Source organism: Nicotiana tomentosiformis, chromosome 8, assembly GCF_000390325.3.
Source record: "Nicotiana tomentosiformis chromosome 8, ASM39032v3, whole genome shotgun sequence".
NCBI lineage: Eukaryota > Viridiplantae > Streptophyta > Magnoliopsida > Solanales > Solanaceae > Nicotiana > Nicotiana tomentosiformis.
The window spans coordinates 121,493,335-121,510,546 of NC_090819.1; the positions used below are offsets into that span (position 1 = coordinate 121,493,335).

General features: G+C 33.7%; 1 protein-coding gene across 3 annotated transcripts; it reads left to right on the forward strand.

The window, feature by feature from the left end:
* Nucleotides 1–2,257: 2,257 nt before the first annotated feature.
* Nucleotides 2,258–10,588, forward strand: LOC104099549 (uncharacterized). 3 transcript variants are annotated; one of them, XM_070182727.1, is made up of 11 exons: nucleotides 2,258–2,397; nucleotides 3,760–3,835; nucleotides 3,976–4,083; nucleotides 4,758–4,874; nucleotides 5,388–5,744; nucleotides 6,664–6,980; nucleotides 8,677–8,776; nucleotides 8,861–8,920; nucleotides 9,048–9,134; nucleotides 9,668–9,808; nucleotides 10,073–10,588. In XM_070182727.1, exons 4-11 carry the CDS (start codon nucleotides 4,773–4,775, stop codon nucleotides 10,400–10,402), a joined length of 1,494 nt encoding a protein of 497 aa, XP_070038828.1. In that variant the 5' UTR covers nucleotides 2,258–2,397; nucleotides 3,760–3,835; nucleotides 3,976–4,083; nucleotides 4,758–4,772; the 3' UTR covers nucleotides 10,403–10,588. The 3 variants fall into 3 exon arrangements, with proteins under 3 accessions (XP_070038828.1, XP_009604876.1, XP_009604877.1); XM_009606581.4 differs by lacking the exon at nucleotides 2,258–2,397 and adding an exon at nucleotides 2,405–2,919; XM_009606582.4 differs by lacking the exon at nucleotides 2,258–2,397 and adding an exon at nucleotides 2,649–2,919 and having other exon boundaries at nucleotides 9,965–10,485.
* Nucleotides 10,589–17,212: the final 6,624 nt, after the last annotated feature.

Below are 17,212 nucleotides of genomic sequence, written 5' to 3' on the forward strand. Positions count from 1 at the left end.
CATCCTAATAACTTCAAAATAATGTATGGATCAAAACAATAAACCCTTTATAAAATATTCAATAAGGGGACTAATAACTATTATGAAGGCAAAAATCTTTTTTGTTTCCTTTTTGCAAAATTAAAACCAATTGTTCTTTTCATATAGTTCGGTTAGTTGGTAAGGTTTAATTGAACAGATAATAAGATAACACCGCGATGAGAACTTATAATATTATACTATCCTCTTAAATACTGTATTAGTTATTCTACTCAATTCATTTCAAATTTATTTATATCTTAAAAAACAATAAGTTGTTTATTATTTCTTTTTAACTCACCCTTTTGTTTTAATTAGTATAGTGTCAATCAAAAGATATGTTTAGGGCATGTTTGGAAAGCCACACTGTAATTGAATTTGGATGTAATTACACAGTTTTATCATATTTGTCTAGTCAAGTAATTACTTGGTGAATATGTAATTAGGTGTAATTGAGGGACTATAATTACACTCTCAAACTCTCGAGGGGAGCTAAGAATTGTTGGTAATTACAAGGTTATTTTTTGAACCTCTTTTCTTTTCTTTTTAATTTAATTTTTATTTCTATTTTTTTCTTTTAAATTTACTTTTTATTTTAATTATTTTTCCAAATATTATTCTTTTTACATTACTTATCTTTTATTCCTTATTTCTCATTTTCTAACCTTTACTTCACGTGTTTCTACAGAATTTCTCATATTTTATTTCTTTCTTGATTATTTTTTTATTTTTCTATTACACTTAGCTATGTTATTATTTTATTTTATTTTTTAAAATTATACCTTGTAATCTTGGAAAAAATAAGTCATCCACATGCTTGACTTGTAATGAGTGAGTCATTAAAGTTGAACTTAGTTATTGAATGAGGTTACATGCAAACTTAATTATATTAAAATAATATATTACTTTTTGATATTTAAATAGTATTCTAATTTTTCAACCTCTATTTTTTGTGATTCCATGTAGTTGCTCATATTTTTATTTTTCTTTATTTTCTTCGTTTAACATAATTGTGCTATTATTCTAGTTTTGAAACTACACCTCCTAATATTAAAAACAACGAGTCATTAATAAATTCGGCATATAATGAGTGATGTCATTAAAATAAAATCTCATTGTTGAATGAGGTTATAGACTTATATTTTCCATTTCTATTGAATTATATTACTTAAATTATGTTGAAACTTATTTTATATTATGTTGTAATTTACATAAGAGTATTATGTTATTTTTTTTGAATTTTGAATTTATGTTATATTTTCGTTTTCATTTTATTTGCTTTAGTAGTATTGACTTATTAATTCAAATTGCGTGCCATCCATTTTTCAGTTAGAATTGATAGATTATTTTTCGTAAAATATTTGAGTAATATTATGGCATTGTGTTTATAAATATTAATCTTTATCAAGCATGCAGTCCAGGATGTTCTTACAAAATATGCACTTTTAGTTTTATAATTAATTAGAGCAAAATATTATTTTTACAATATTAGTTACAAATATATGATTAGTAATTAATATATTTTAAAGAAACAATACATATCTTAAATGTCAAATTTTAATATAATGTATAAAGGCATATATTTGTTAAATCTTAATTTTTAATTTTTGATAATTAAATTTATATTTAAAATTTAATCTAACTGTGTAATTATACTTATGCAACCAAACCGTGCACTTATAATTACATTGTACTTATATTGTGACAAACAAATAGGTCGTCCTAATTACAATACTATGTAATTACTAGATTATGTAATCACTACCTTGGTAATAACACCAATTCCAATTACTTGGTAGATTTTCAATGCTAGGGAGAGCTTCTTTTTCTTTTTTTTTGGTTTCCCACCAGCTATTCGGTACCCATATTGAACCCGACTAAATCCGAATTCACGTCGGTAAGTCTCACCTCGGGAGGTAAAGCCTCTCTAACAAAGGCGAGTCGAATGCTGGGGAGAGCTAAATGCTCTTATAATCTCTTTCTTAAAAGACATAAAAAATTTAAAAGACTAATAATATAGACCGTTTATTATGACCGTTTTAAAACAGAATAAATGAATATTATGATATGTGAAGGTTGTTAACGGGTCCACATGAGAAGGTCTGAGAAGATTTAACACAGGGGCCAACTCTTATGAATTAAAAAGTCAGCATCCGATGCTAAAATTCTTGGCACAGTTACACTTCTTCTTATAACAATTCCGTCTTTCAAAAAAAAAACCATCCCCTCAGTTTTCTTGTTAAAGTTCTGACCAAAATCAAGAGTTGTAAATGCAAAGAGTGGCAGGTGAAATTAATTACCATCTCATTCAATGCTCTCAACTACACTTAAGTCATGCAATTCAATGCTTTGCAGCTAACTTGGTCCCATCTCTTTGTGGTAATTTCTGTAGTTTTTGTATATCTACAGTGTGTGTGTGTGTGTGTTTTACTAAGTAGTTTGCCTTTGCTGTTTTACAACTTCACCATTCTTTTTCTTTCATCTTGTTCTTTACATTGTTCTCTGCATTCAATTTCTTCAGATTAATAGTTTAATATAGTCCAATTTATTTATTTAAAAAAAACCCATTAAAAATCATTTGTCCTGCCTTCATTCCTTCATTTATTCTTTCTGTAGCCCATTCATTTGTTTTTTGTTGCTTTGTTAAGTCATACTAAAAGATTTTTTCTTTTTCTTTTTTTGCTTGAGTTTATTAAATATGTATGTACATGTCTGAGTTTTGTAGTGTATTCAAGAATGTAATGTGAGATATCAGAGTCTTTTCTAGTTGGTTCCTAACAAAAGTGAAAAAACAATGAATGGTTTAGTGATAGATGAAAATCAGAGAAGAGTTGGTAAGAAAGAAAATGGCAATTCTTGGAAATGTGCATATGGTTATGCCCAACATAGGCGTTGTAAAAGGTTAATTTTTTAGCCTTAGCTGCCTTTAATTTTCCTCTAATCGTGCGGTTTTTGTCTTCTTTTGGATGTTCCTTGACTTATTAGATGGTTAATTATGGTTTAGATATAGCAATGACTAAGGAGATATGAAATTTTGAGGGACATTGCCACTTAAAAAGGCAATGCTGTCTTTTCTTGTATAAAAGACTAAATCTTTTTTGTTCAAAGACTTGGATTTCGAAATCTTCTGAATTTTGTTCAGTTCTTGGATGTGAAGATTAGAGAAGAAATTACTTGCCTTCCTCTTCAACTTATTGATTTTATCAGTAAGGTCTAATTGGATGGTTAACTTTAACTTGAGTGTAAATGCATTTGAATATTTTGACTTGGCCTTATAGGGTTGTACATTTATGTTGCAAGAAGAGCATGCTTTTTTGGCATATGAAGGAGAAAAAAGAAGAATCATTTTCAGAGTAGTTTATCAGTAAATCCTCTGAAATAAACGCCAAAATCATGTTATTACCACTTCACGTTAGCAACTTGTGTGAACCTTTACAAGATAAAAATGGCTACAGATGTTTGCTTGTTATGTTTAAGTTAATCCTTATTATTTCTTTTCCTTGGATTCACATCCATGGTGAAAAATGACTAGAGCTGTGTCTAGATATTGCTGACCAAGAACATGAACTAACACAAAGGAGGAAGTTTACAAAAACTACATTTGCTCAAATTAGGATGAGATTAATTTGATTAAGTAGGGAATCTTGTGTCAATTCATTCTTTAATTGCTAATTTAAATGTGCATGAATTAAAATTGAGTTGTGTGGTTGGCCTTCTAAGTTGGTTATGCTTTTGTCTCAGTGCTTCCGACAAAAACGTTGCTGTATCGAAAGGCGGAGACAGACAATCCGTAAGAAAAGAGTTGAATGAACCACCTGTAAGAGCTTCATGTTTTTCTTCTGTTGTATAAGCGAAATTTGAGGATCTTTAATAATTCGTGCTTGCATTATTTAGAGGAATGATGAAGTTTGATTAGATAAGTAAATGACATGAGCAGATATAATCTTGAATATGCAGGTTTTGCTACCTTCAGCAAGGAGTTGTAAAGCAAGTCCATTACATGAATTCTCCAAAATTATTAGCAGAGAGGCAGTTCCAGACCACAGAGTCTCCTTGGAAAAAGATGTAAATTTTATTCACTTAATGTCTGTGAAGTCAATTCCATTATCACATCTTTTTACCAAAAAAAGAAAAAAATTACCTATGCAACTTGTCGACCTTGCTGCTACTTAAACTGCAAGCAACTCGAGATACCTTGAGCCATGTCAAGCTAGTTGGTGTAAAGCATAAATTGATTCTAGTTCTAAGCTGTTGGTATTGATAGAATTTTTATTATTGTTAAAGCTAGGTACGGAATGTACTTGTTCTCCAATCTTTGTCCACTAGGAAGTAGAGAAAAATTTACTTATTAAACAGACAATATTAGAAAATTTGAGGTTTCATGTTTTTCATTATCCATCTCTAAAAGTTTACTAACTCATTAATATAAGCAGGATCTCAGTAAAACTCCAATCTTGAAATTTAGGATAAAATGAAAATGAACCTTGTTTTGCATGTCGGAAAATTCATTTGGACATCTATAAATGGAAATGAGGCTAATATTCCATGGGCATACAGATTTCAGAGTACTTCAATATCATTGTGTTTCTCCTACTATATACCATAGATAGAGCTAATTTCTTATCTCGTTAGTTGGAACGGAAGATATCTTAGTTTCATTTGGAAGTCAAAAGTAACTTCTCAGAAACTCTACCATGATCTGAATTTATGATTGTCTTTCACATAACCAATATGCACAGATCGAGCAGTTACAAATGCGTTTGCAGCAAGAAAAGTCGATGCGTATGGTGCTTGAGAGGGCAATGGGACGAGCTTCTAGCACCCTCTCTCCTGGACATAGGCATTTTGCTGCTCAGGTACCTGACCTTTGACAACTGACATTTTGTACTCTCTTTATCGCTTTAGACCTTTGAGATGTTTTGGTAAAAATGTAGGAAATGGAGCATCGGATAATGGTTTTTACTCGTGCAATCTGCTAATTGGAATGGTTGACTACCATGTCTTCTAGTAACTCTATACAGTTCTAAAGATTGGCCTTGACTTGAGTTTTCCCATTATAGTTCTGGATATAGTTCATATATATACTTTGTCTAAGACCTCCATTCTCGCTTTAACTTGAGAATTTACTATTTTCATATCTTATGGTCTCTTTTTTCTAAAATTTATTTCCGTGTCAAGTAAAAAAATCGATGGTGTCTGATAACACAACTGGTTGGAGTCTGTTATCTATTAAAAGAATACTTAGGTAATTTCATTTTGTCTATAAGGTTGACAACATCGAATATTTCACGTTCTCTGCTCATTTCAACTCCCAACCTTGGCTTTGCTTAACTTAGTTAAAGTTAATATTTGTTTTCTTCTCATTTCAGACAAAAGAATTGATAGCTGAGATTGAATTACTTGAAGAAGAGGTTGCAAACCGTGAGCAGCATGTCCTTTCGCTGTACAGGAGCATTTTTGAAGAATGCATTAGCCGGCCTTCTTCTGAGCAAAGTTCGGTCATGACTTCTCCAGCACATAATAAAGCTGAGTCAAGAAAACACCCAAGTATAATATCAAGTGCCTTTTGCTCATCCAAAAAGTTTCCTTTGCGGACATTCCAAGATCTTGCTGCCATAAATGAATTGGGAAAGAGAAACTTGTCGCAGTCAAAATCAAGACATGCTTCATTTTATAATAGTAAAGCTAATGCACACATTCAGAAAAGTTGTTCAGGTCATGCTAAGGTAAGGATCCAATCCTAAGAGAATGAAACTTTCTGCTAAAGTGGCCACCCCTAGCACTGTGCTGTAGTTGGTTGGTCTCTTGCTTAAGCCCTTGTCCAGTCAGTATCCATATGGCGAAAAACATGAATCCCAGAACTCTTGTTTTTCTGTTGGGAAAATGAAAACTTTAAAAGGACAAACCACTTTGACTTTTGTTTCTTTGCTTCTGATATTTTGCTACCCTTAGCTTTTGTTTACCAGTATGAAACACACCTAAAGTGGAACACCTAAGTTAAAGTATAATTTAAGCATGTTACTTTACGACATGAACGCATTATATCCAACTCAATTTTTTTTGTTGGTTCTTAAATAGTGAAACCTAAATTAACGCGCATGGAGAAAGTTGGAACTCATGGTGAAGCTAAATATCATAGGCAATTCAATATTTGACCAGTTCTAACTAACTTAATACAGCTCTAGGTTCAAAATATTGTAATTAGTCTTTGGTTTTGGGCTGTACTTGTAATCCAGACTCTGGCATGCTACAAACTTGAGTTCCCCACTCATACTCAGTGCCCACAGTATAGTATCAAATGAAATTCAATATCTATATTTCCGAGTAATTTTTTTTGACTTTTCTCTAAATAGCTTATCCAACATTATGCTATGCTTTTATCCTCTAGTGTTCTATTACATTCTTGTGGTGTGCTCTGTGCTGAATCTGCCCATTGCTTTACTAACAAACAAGCTGTTCAATTGGCCCTTTATCATTCTCTGCTGAAACGGGATCCAAATTACTCACTATGAAAAATTCAATCCCAATTATGTCAAAGAAAGACCCTTGTACTTGTAGAGCTTTCATTATTATTTTTCCTCTAGTTTATGCGGGATATCTCTTTCCACATGATCGACTCATGTTATTTTCTATCAATTGTTGCAGGAGCAAACATCAATGGAGAAAGCTCCTCTGTCCCGAAGTCTTAAAGACCATCTTTACCAGTGCCCCAGTAAGTTGTCTGAGGAAATGGTAAGGTGTATGGCTGCAGTATACTGTTGGCTCCGTAGTACAGATCAATCGACAAGTACTGAAGAAAAGCGATCACCTTTGTCATCAAGGTCATCCACTAATGTGATAATTCCAAAGCATGATATTAAAGAGGACAGAGATTGGTTTTGCAAATCCACTATTGAAATATCTTGGATAGCAACAGACAAGAATAAATTCTCTCGCGCATCTTACGCCATCAGCAACTACAGGTGCATTTCCTTAATAGCAAAAAAGAAGCTTAAACTACATAAGTTTACCACTGGAAAGTTGAGGCCCTAAGAAAGAGAAGTATTAAGTTCCACTGCCACCTCTCTATGCTGTCTTTCTTGAATTACAGGATGGTTGTTTCTCCCTTTTTTAATGATTTTGTTTGTCCCAGAGCCACCATTTGAGTCAGAATTTATTTTACAACAACAAACCCAGTAGAGACTTAGAGTCCCACAAGTGGGGTCTGGAGAGGGTAGTGTCTACCCAGATCTTACCCCTATTCTGAGGGTAGGGTAGAGAGGCTGTTTCCGATAAACTCTCGACTCAGGAAGATGAAAAGAACACTAGAAACAAGCAGTAACAACAACAAAGGCCAAAAAGATAATACCATCAGTCTAAGAGCCAGAAAAATAGATGAAAGAAAGCAATAACAACAAGTAGTAACAACAGCAAGATACTAGGAAATCGTAGCGGAAGATAGTAAGAAAACAACATGTAATACTAGCAACCTAAGGCAAGACACTATCAGACTAGCCCTACTAACCCGGTGCGGAATAGAACAACGCTCGACTACCTACTAACCCTCAATGCTAATTCTCGACCTCAACACCTTCCTATCAAGGGCCATGTCCTCGTAAGCTGAAGTCGCGCCATGTCCTGCATGATTGCCTCTCCCCAATACTTAGGCCACCCTCTACCTCTTCTCGTACCCGCCAAAGCCAACCATTCACACATCCTTTCTGGGGCATTTAGGCTTCTCCTCTGCCCATGCCCTAACCTCGTTTCCCGCATCTTATCCTACATTGGGGCCACGCCCACCATCAAAATTTATGTTATGCTCCAAATTATAGCCTGGAAAAGAAACTTCGGGTTAACCTTTACTGCTCTTCTTTTTTCTAGAAGTGTAACAACTATTAGTCAGGTCACTAGCATCCCTTGCATTTCTACACTAAACTATGTAGAAGACCAAATAAGCACTCTTGAGAAAGCCAGTCGATGTTATAGTTAAGCATTTATTCCCTCCTTAAAGAAAGGAAACGAGAATGAATGAGAGGCTGTAACCATAGTTACGGGCCAATTCTCTATTTGGATCATAGGAATTCTTAAATGCTGGTTAATATCATTTGCCTGACGTAGTTATCAGAGGATACCTGGAAAGGCTCCAGAAATTCTTCATTTTCTCATTCCAGTAGCATTATGTTTAATCTGGGCCATTTTGTAAAGCATCATCTCTTTTAGATACTAAGGAGTTCTGACCCTACTGGATACGCTTTTAAGATATTACAATTTTTCTTGATCGGTTAAGATATTACTGTTTTGATGGCGGCCCGATTTAAAAGAAGTAACAAGTATGTAAGTGGAATCACTATATCCTAAGTAGACCCTACATCCTTTTGTAATGCCTCTAGAACTTTTCTATTACTTAAAGGTGAAAGATACTAATATAGAGGAGATCTTGTTGCATCAACTAATCTCTACTCGATAAAAATGATATAGGTGGAAGATACGTTTTCATAGTCTGCTAAGGGGATCAAGCTTTTGGTATCTTTTTTCTTTTTCAACTTTCTATATTTGGTGCAATGCATGCTACATATGCTGGTTTATCTCTCTATAGCAAAGACGCCTATAAAACAACCAAAAAAAACAGAATACATGAGAATCACCACTCTGATATGTATCTTTGCTTCAAACTTTCAGAGTTTTGGTGGAGCAATTGGAAAGAACAAATATCAGTCAGATGGAAACCAATGCCAAGATGGCATTCTGGATCAACTTGTACAATTCCTTAGTCATGCATGTAAAGATGGCTCTTGCTTGTATTGTTTCTCCTTTTGGATTCGTTTATTATGTTTCTTTACATCTCCTTCTTTGTCTTATCTAGGCATATCTGGCATATGGGATACCACAGAACTCCCTTAGGAGATTGGCATTGTTTCACAAGGTAGTCTAATTTAATTTGTGTTTACTATGTGTCATTCTCCTTTTCTTCTTTTTGATCTACTTGGCCTACTTATCCTGCATATATTTTTGAGTATTTGAATCACCATTTGCTTCTCTGTATAGTGCAGGCTGCTTACAATGTTGGTGGCCAGATCATAAGTGCCAATGCCATTGAACAGTCGATTTTTGGCCTGCGTACACATCGGATTGGACGGGTATTCACTATTTCTAATTTAGAATGCCTAAAAGCTCCAGTTAAGGAATAGCAGTATAACATCATTAGAAACTAATTTGGATCCTGCCTCTTTTGCTCATTATATATAACGACAATTGAGCAAAATGATTCTATGTGCTGCTTTCTTGCTCTGACCATCTCATAAGTTGCTAGTTTTCCGTTGTCAGCCTTATGCAATATGTACTTTTCTGGGACTTAGACGTAGTTGTTGTTGTTGTTGTTGTCGTCTTATGCAATAAGTACAATTGTTTCTTAATTATAAGTAGCCTGGAATGTTAATATGTCCCAATATGCACTTTGTCAAAGAGGGGAGAAAACTTTAGGGGTTCAGCACTTGTGGCTAATTGAAAAGCCAAAAACAATCAAGAAAGTGATTGAAGTCCTGTCAAAATGTATACTTAGCTACAAAGCCTAGTAAATTCACAGTTATTATTCTTCTGTTAATATTTGCTTGTCATATCTTGTAGAGGACACACCTTCAGTTTATAATTTCTGTTTCTGCTCCAATTACAGTGGTTAGAGTCCATTCTGTCAACTGCTTTACGGAAAAGATCGGGAGAAGAAAAGCAACTCATCAGTTCAAAATTCGCCCTTCAAGAGTTCCAGCCCCTTGTTTTGTTTTCTCTTTGCACTGGCGCTTTTTCCGATCCCATGGTTAATACTTATGTTCTCTCGTTTTATTATTTTTATTTTTTCTTGTGTATTCTCTGTGCATCAGAGCTTCTTCTGATATCTTGGTAATTAAGTAGTTACATTTTCTCCTTATATTGGTAAACCAACAATATCGCTTTCTTGACGATTTCTTGATAGATTTGAAGCAAAACGGAGTAATAGGTGAAGCCTTATCAATATACATTGGATCTAAAGCAGATTGAATCAACATCTAACACTTTCTTCGGCTTCTTTCTTCTTTTCTAGCTGAAAGTGTACACAGCCTTAAATATTGTGGAGGAGTTGGAAGCAGCAAAGAAAGAGTTTCTACAGGCTAATATTGTCGTAAAGAAGTCAAAAAGAGTATTCTTGCCTAAGGTTCTCGAAAGATACGCGAAGGAAGCTAGTATTCCAGCGGATGATCTTCTTAACTGGGTTATGGAAAACGTTGAAAAGAAGCTTCGCGATTCCATTCAGAAATGTATTGACGGACGAACCAATAAAAAGTCGTCTCAGATAATTGAATGGCTACCTTACTCTTCAAGATTCCAATATGTTATTTCAAAAGATTTTACAGAGAAACCTTGGTGGGCATAGAAGTGTTGAATAATGTAGAGAAACTCTTGAGTTGATCTTTCTAATGCACATAACTAATGCTTAAGCTTTGGTTCATTTCTTCAGTTTGTAGGAGTATGATTTGATCTGGTATTAAGTGAATGTACATTGACTTCAATTCATCTACAGGTTCTAGTAAATGCAGTTACTTAGATATTCAACTGTTAATTTGTGAAGTGTAAGTTGTGTAAATACTAGTTAAAAATTGATATAGCTGCTGCTGCTACTGCTACTGCATTATTTTGTCAAGTTTATGACACATTTTAGAGGCGAGTGAGAAACACATACTGAGAAAACAGTTTAGGATATGGTCTAGCGGTCAATGAAGTATGACAAAAACCATGAGAGACGAGGGTTAAAATCCCAGCAGAAGTGAAAAAGAGTTGGATGATTTCTCCCCATTTGCTCAGAGTCAGATGTAGCACTCAGACACTGGGTTCATCTTAACTCATTATTTCAGCGAAACATAAATTTGTGTAAAAATTCATTAAAAGTGCTGCAAACAGTAGGCCAAAACTTATAATTTTAAGAATATAATAGGTTCAATCATAATAAACTTTAAGGTTGAACCAATAAAATTTAAATCTATATGTTCAATAATGCATATCTCATCCTACAAATCCGCGATTTCAGATTAATTTACTATAAACACGTGAACTTAGTACATTAGGTCATCTCGTGATTGAATTTAAACATTAGTTAGTTTCACTTAATTTGCCAAATGCCAAATGCCACGCATACAGAGTCAACTCAAAATTCATCAAGCGTGCAAGTGGTTATTAGTTTATTACTTAGACAGACTCAATGAAATTAATTCGATTTTGTCACAGACTCAAAAGATTGGTAAACAAAATATGTGAGATTTTTGTAAGGTGAATTTCTTCCATTCATGTTATAAGTGGTTATAGGAGATCATTTTCTCTTAATTTTATAATTTTGCATCTGTATCATGCACTTATTTTTCAAAATTTAATTTTGCATTTACCATTTATTACCCTACTAATTTTTGAGAATGCAATAAATACACTATTTTAACTTTATTTTAAAAGAAAATTCCCATTGTGTTGCAAATACCTTAGCTTTACTCGAGTCTAACGCTTGTGTGTGTCCTATGCTAGTTGTTCAACAATTTAACTTCCATTTATCGTAAGATTTGAAAAGATTTTTATAATGGATAAGTACATTTTATTTCTACTATTTGCCAAAATATTGTAAAGAAAATTACATTTATGTTTCAAGTGCCTATCTTTCTCGAAGGAAATTGAGTTCATGTTCTATCACCTAAAGGAGAGAGCAAAAAAAAAAAAAAAAACTGTTCATCTTTAGATGCACCAAAAGATAAATGCATGACACGTTCTTTTATAAGAATATAGTTTGTTTTTAATAGGGGATTACAATGAATTTGTTGTTGTTATTGTTGAATATTTGTCATTTAATTATGAGTGACTAATATATTTTATATGTATAATTTATTATTTAAGGAGTATAGTTTAGTGTACGTACCACGTTAATAGCCTCTTTGGCAGAAGTGCTTTTTTTTTTTTTTTGCGAAAGGTACTTTTTTCCCAAAGTTAATATGTTTGGCCAAACTTTTAGAAGAAAAAAGTACTTTTTAGTAGAAGCAGAAGCATAAGCAGTTTTGAGAAACAGAAAAAGTAATTTCTCCCCAAAAATACTTTTGAGAAAAATATATTTGTTATACTAAATTATGGAGCAAGAACAACAAATTGTGTGTACCTTATCACGCATAGCAAAAATTGTTGTAATTGCTACCAAGATAACTGCCCCAACTCTACTTTGAATCACTAGGAAACAAAATTTATTTCACAAACTAAAGTCTTCCCTCTTTTGTACGTGTATTTTGTTGGGAGAAGAAGAGAAAGTTTTCACCCTTGGAGAGTTCTTCTACAGGAGAGATATATATAAGAGGAATAGAGGAAGAACTACCGATGAAAACCACCACTGCATGTTCCCACATCTCTCAATAACGTGCGGTAGTTTTTTTTAGGAGTTATAAAACCTCTGTTAGTAACCTCCTTAAATTTAATTTCTTCTAAAACGGGTCGGGTTAGTCTACATGGGCGACCCGCGGCCCAAACCTAATATCCAACATCTCCCACTTTGCACATGGTGGACTAGACCCAAACCAGTAACTACCGTGGAAATAACACACATAATTAATATTGGCAAATAGTTCGTGCGACCTGCAAGTATTAAGAGCTATAATATTCTTAAACCTTTAGAGGTTGTTTAACAGCTCTATGTAGAAATCCGATCATATGCGGAAAGGATTCACTACTACCATGAGGATCTTATTATTAGTCGCAATACCCCAGACATCATTCGCTATTCCAGTAGCTACTTATCCGATCCCTCATCCTCGAAAGAGGTAAACTCGAGTTCTCGTATAACATTGTATGTACAATTACACCTAATACCCTCATGGTAAGTGTAAGGTCGACCTATGAATATAGGTTAAATTACTAAATTTTAGTTGTCTTCCCTTTTCTACTCAAATCTTTCCACTCCAAACCAACTGCTTTCTTAGACATGCACTGCATTGTCGAATCACTCATGGCTATTACATGCTAAAATAGCAATATAGATTGGCACTTCAAGAACCAGTAAAAGGTCAAAGGGTATTTGGATAGAAGTTAATATAAATTTTGGGGATCTCACACAATGAAGAGGCAGAGATCCATTCTTCTATTATCTCACTGGTCGATAGCACACGTGGTATGAAACACATGTTACGGTGTCCTCGCCTTATATTGGGACGTGTATCTTATTCTTTTAATCGTTCAACACCATATAAATCTTGGTCTAGCCACATTCAAATGTCTAACCCGAGTTTCTCACTTCAATAATTCTCAAATTCAACTTTTTGGAGAAACCTGCATCTTGCTTACAAAATAAGTCATAATCAAATGAAAAAATTCGTAAGTCTGACTAGTTTTCAAGACCGACCTTTACAAGTAAATATAACCTCGCATTATCCAAGGTTCTATAAGGTCTCATCTCTTCACGATTCTAAACGTAAGAGGCGATTGCTCGTGTGAGAGAGCCAATCTCGTGACTTATTCGACATACTTTATCATCAAAACATCATCACATGCATACGAGATATAAGCATAAATTTAAGAATCAAATATTGATGAGCATATTATAATAATAATAATAATAATAATAATAATAATAATAATAATAATAATAATAATAATAATAATAATAATAATAATAATAATAATGTTATTTTACAATATATAAATATGTTCATATCCTTCTTAAACCTAGAGCCATAACATGTTTCTCAAACAGGTCTCTAGATATCGTCTTTGTAAAAGGATCAGCTATCATGCTTCGCGTAGGAATGTACTGTAAACCTATCTCTCTACTTGCTGCCATGTCTTTCACAAAGTTATACTTGATGTCAATGTATTTGATCTCACTGTAATACTTAGAATCTTTTACGTATGCAATAGCCACTTGACTATGACAATATAGAGTCATGGGACCTTGAGAGTTCTTTGTAATATCCAAATGTTCAAAGAATCTCTTCAACCAAACAGCTTATTGTACTGCAGGCGCACAAGTCACGAACTCATCTTCCGTCGTCGAAAGGGCAGTACAAGTTTGTTTCTTACTTTTTCATGAAATAGTACCACCACTAAGTAAGAAAGCATAACTGGATGTTGATTTTTTATCATTCCGGTCACCAACCCAATCAACATTTGTATATCCTCTCAAGTATAAATTATTTTCACTATAACACAGTGAATATCTGCAATTCCTTTCAGGTATCTCAAAATTCTTTTCACAACTTTTCAATGATCTCTTCCAAGATTAGATTGATACTTGCTAACTAGACCTATGACATATCAAATGTCTGGGAGAGTACATATCATAGCGTATATCAAGCTCCCGACAACATTTGAATACGGAACTCGAGACATGCCTTCCTTTTCATTTTATGTCTTGGAAAACATTTCAATGCTTAAATTTTCACCTCTCGCTATAGGAGTATCCATGGATTTACAACTATTCATGCGAAAACGCTCCAATTTTTTCTTTATATAAGTTTCTTGAGATAGACTCAATAACTTTTTGAAACGATCTCTTTGGATCTTAAATCCAAGGATATAGTCTGCCTCACCCATATCTTTCATGTCAAATGACTTTGAAAGCCACGACTTGATAGTTTTCAAATACTCTAAATTATTTTCGGCCAATAAAATATCATCCACGTAAAGAAAAAAAATTACAAACATCCCATTGAACTTCTTCACATAAATCCAATGGTCTTTATTGATCATGGTAAAATCATACAAGATCACCTCCTTGCGAAATCTCAAATACCATTGCCTTAAATATTGCTACGGGCCATAAATATATCTTTTCAATTTACAGACCTTTTTTATTTGGCCTTTAACGATGAAGCCTACAAGTTATTCTATGTAGATTCCTTCGTTTAGTTCTCCATCGAGAAAGGCTGTCTTCACGTTCATTTGGTGTAATTTCAAATCCAAACGTGCAACAATAGCCAAAAGTGTCACGACCCGAAATTTCCATATTCGTATCGTGATGGCGTCTAATATTTTACTTGCTAGGCAAGCCAACGTTAGAATAATATTAATCATTTTTTAAAATAATTTTTAAATTATTAATAATCAAATAAACAAATGCGGAAGCAAAGTTTGAGATATAGTGAAATAATTCATAAAAAATAACGGTGTCTAAATACCATCCCAGAATTTGTGTCACAAGTGCACGAACTTCTAGAATAAATACAAATAAAGGTCTGAATAAAATAAAGTTGTCTGAAAATAAATACACAGCTAAAGTAAAATAGACGGGGACTTCAGAATTGCGGACGTCATGCACCTCAAGTCTCCTCTGGTAGCTGAAATCCGAGCAAGTCTATGGTACGCCGCTGGGACCAACTCCAAAATATGCACAAGAAGTGCAGAGTGTAGTATCAGTACAACCGACCCAATGTACTAGTAAGTGCTGAGCCTAACCTCGACGAAGTAGTGACGAGGCTAAGGCAGGTCACTTACATTACCTGTACGCAATATTAGTAACAACAATAATAGTAGAAATAAATCAGGTAATTCGTTTATAATAATTGAAGCCAACTCAGCAGTCATAACTAATTATCATTTCTATCAATTCTGTTGCAGCGTGCAACCCGCTCTCACAATATATTCACATTCAGTTTTGTTGCAACGTGCAACTCGCACCTCCAATATATTCATTTTAATCAAGTTTATTGCGGCGTGCAACCTGATCCCCCAATATATATATATATATATATATATATATATATATATATATATATATATATATATGTCGACTTTTAAATAAGTTTGTTGCGGCGTACAACCCGATCCTCCAATATGGAATTTTAATAAATCTGTTGCGACGTGCAACCCGATCCTCCAATATGGACTTTTAATAAATCTGTTGCGGCGTGCAACCCGATCCTCCAATATGGACTTTTAATAAGTCTGTTGCGGCGTGCAACCCGATCCTCTAATATATTCATTATAATCAATCTTGTTGCGGCGTGCAGCCCGCTCCTCCAACATATTCATTTACCAATTCTTATAGAAGAATTTCCCCAATCAATGCAACAATTAATATAAAATTATAAGAAAACAAGCATACATTAATTATGATTTAATTACGAACAAACAAAGGCAAATAATAAATTATTATAGAAATCAGAGAGAAAATATACAGTTTAATATTTAATATGCTAAATGTCAAATAACAATTAAGGCACATAATTCAAATATCATGTAACAATTAATGCATGAATTCAAGAATTAATATTTGACAAAAAATAGGAGAGAAACAAATATTATAACAATTAATTCATAATTTAAAATAATTTATGATTTTTTAAGTAAATATACAAACAATTAATTTGACGACGTATAGACACTCGTCACCTCGCTTATATGTCATTCACATGCATTTCACATAACAAATAATTTAAGGGTTCTATTCCCTCAAGTCAAGGTTAACCACGACACTTACCTCGCTTTGTAAATTCTAATCAATTACTCAATCACAACTTTTTCTTTTAAATTTATCTCCGAAAGCTTCAAATCTATTCACAAACAATTCAATATACTTAATACGAATCATAGGAATTAATTCCTTATGAATTTACAAATTTTTCGGATAAAAATCCAAAATTTATTTAAATATTCAACAGTGGAACCTGTGTCTCAAATCTCGGAAAAACACTTACGAAATACAAACACCCATTTCGAGACGAGTCCAACCATATAAAAATTATCCAATTCCGATGTCAAATGGACCTTCAAATCTAAATTTTTTATTTTTGAAAAGTTTTATAAAAAATCCAATTTCTTCCGTCTAAATCCGAAATAAATGATGAATATAGATTTAGATTTATGAAATGCAATCACGATATGATAAAGAACACTTACCCAGTTCGAAATCGTGAAAAAATCCTTAGAAATCGCACCTAAGCTAAGTTATAATTGAGGGTTTGTGAAAAATGAAAAAAAATCCCGTTTTGGTTCTATTTTAAGTCACGGGCGTCATGCCTTCTTCGCGTTCGCGAAAGGCCTGTCACGTTCGCGATGAATAATAGCACGTGGCTTTCGTGTTTGCAAAGGCTTTTTCCCCCTGGCATTCGCGTTCGCGTGCCAGTGCTCGCGTTCGCGTAGAAGGACAACTGACCCCTCCCCCAGGCCTCTAAAGTTTCGCGTTCGCGTTGAGCTGGTCGCGTTCGTGAAGGGTAAAGTCCCCATAGCT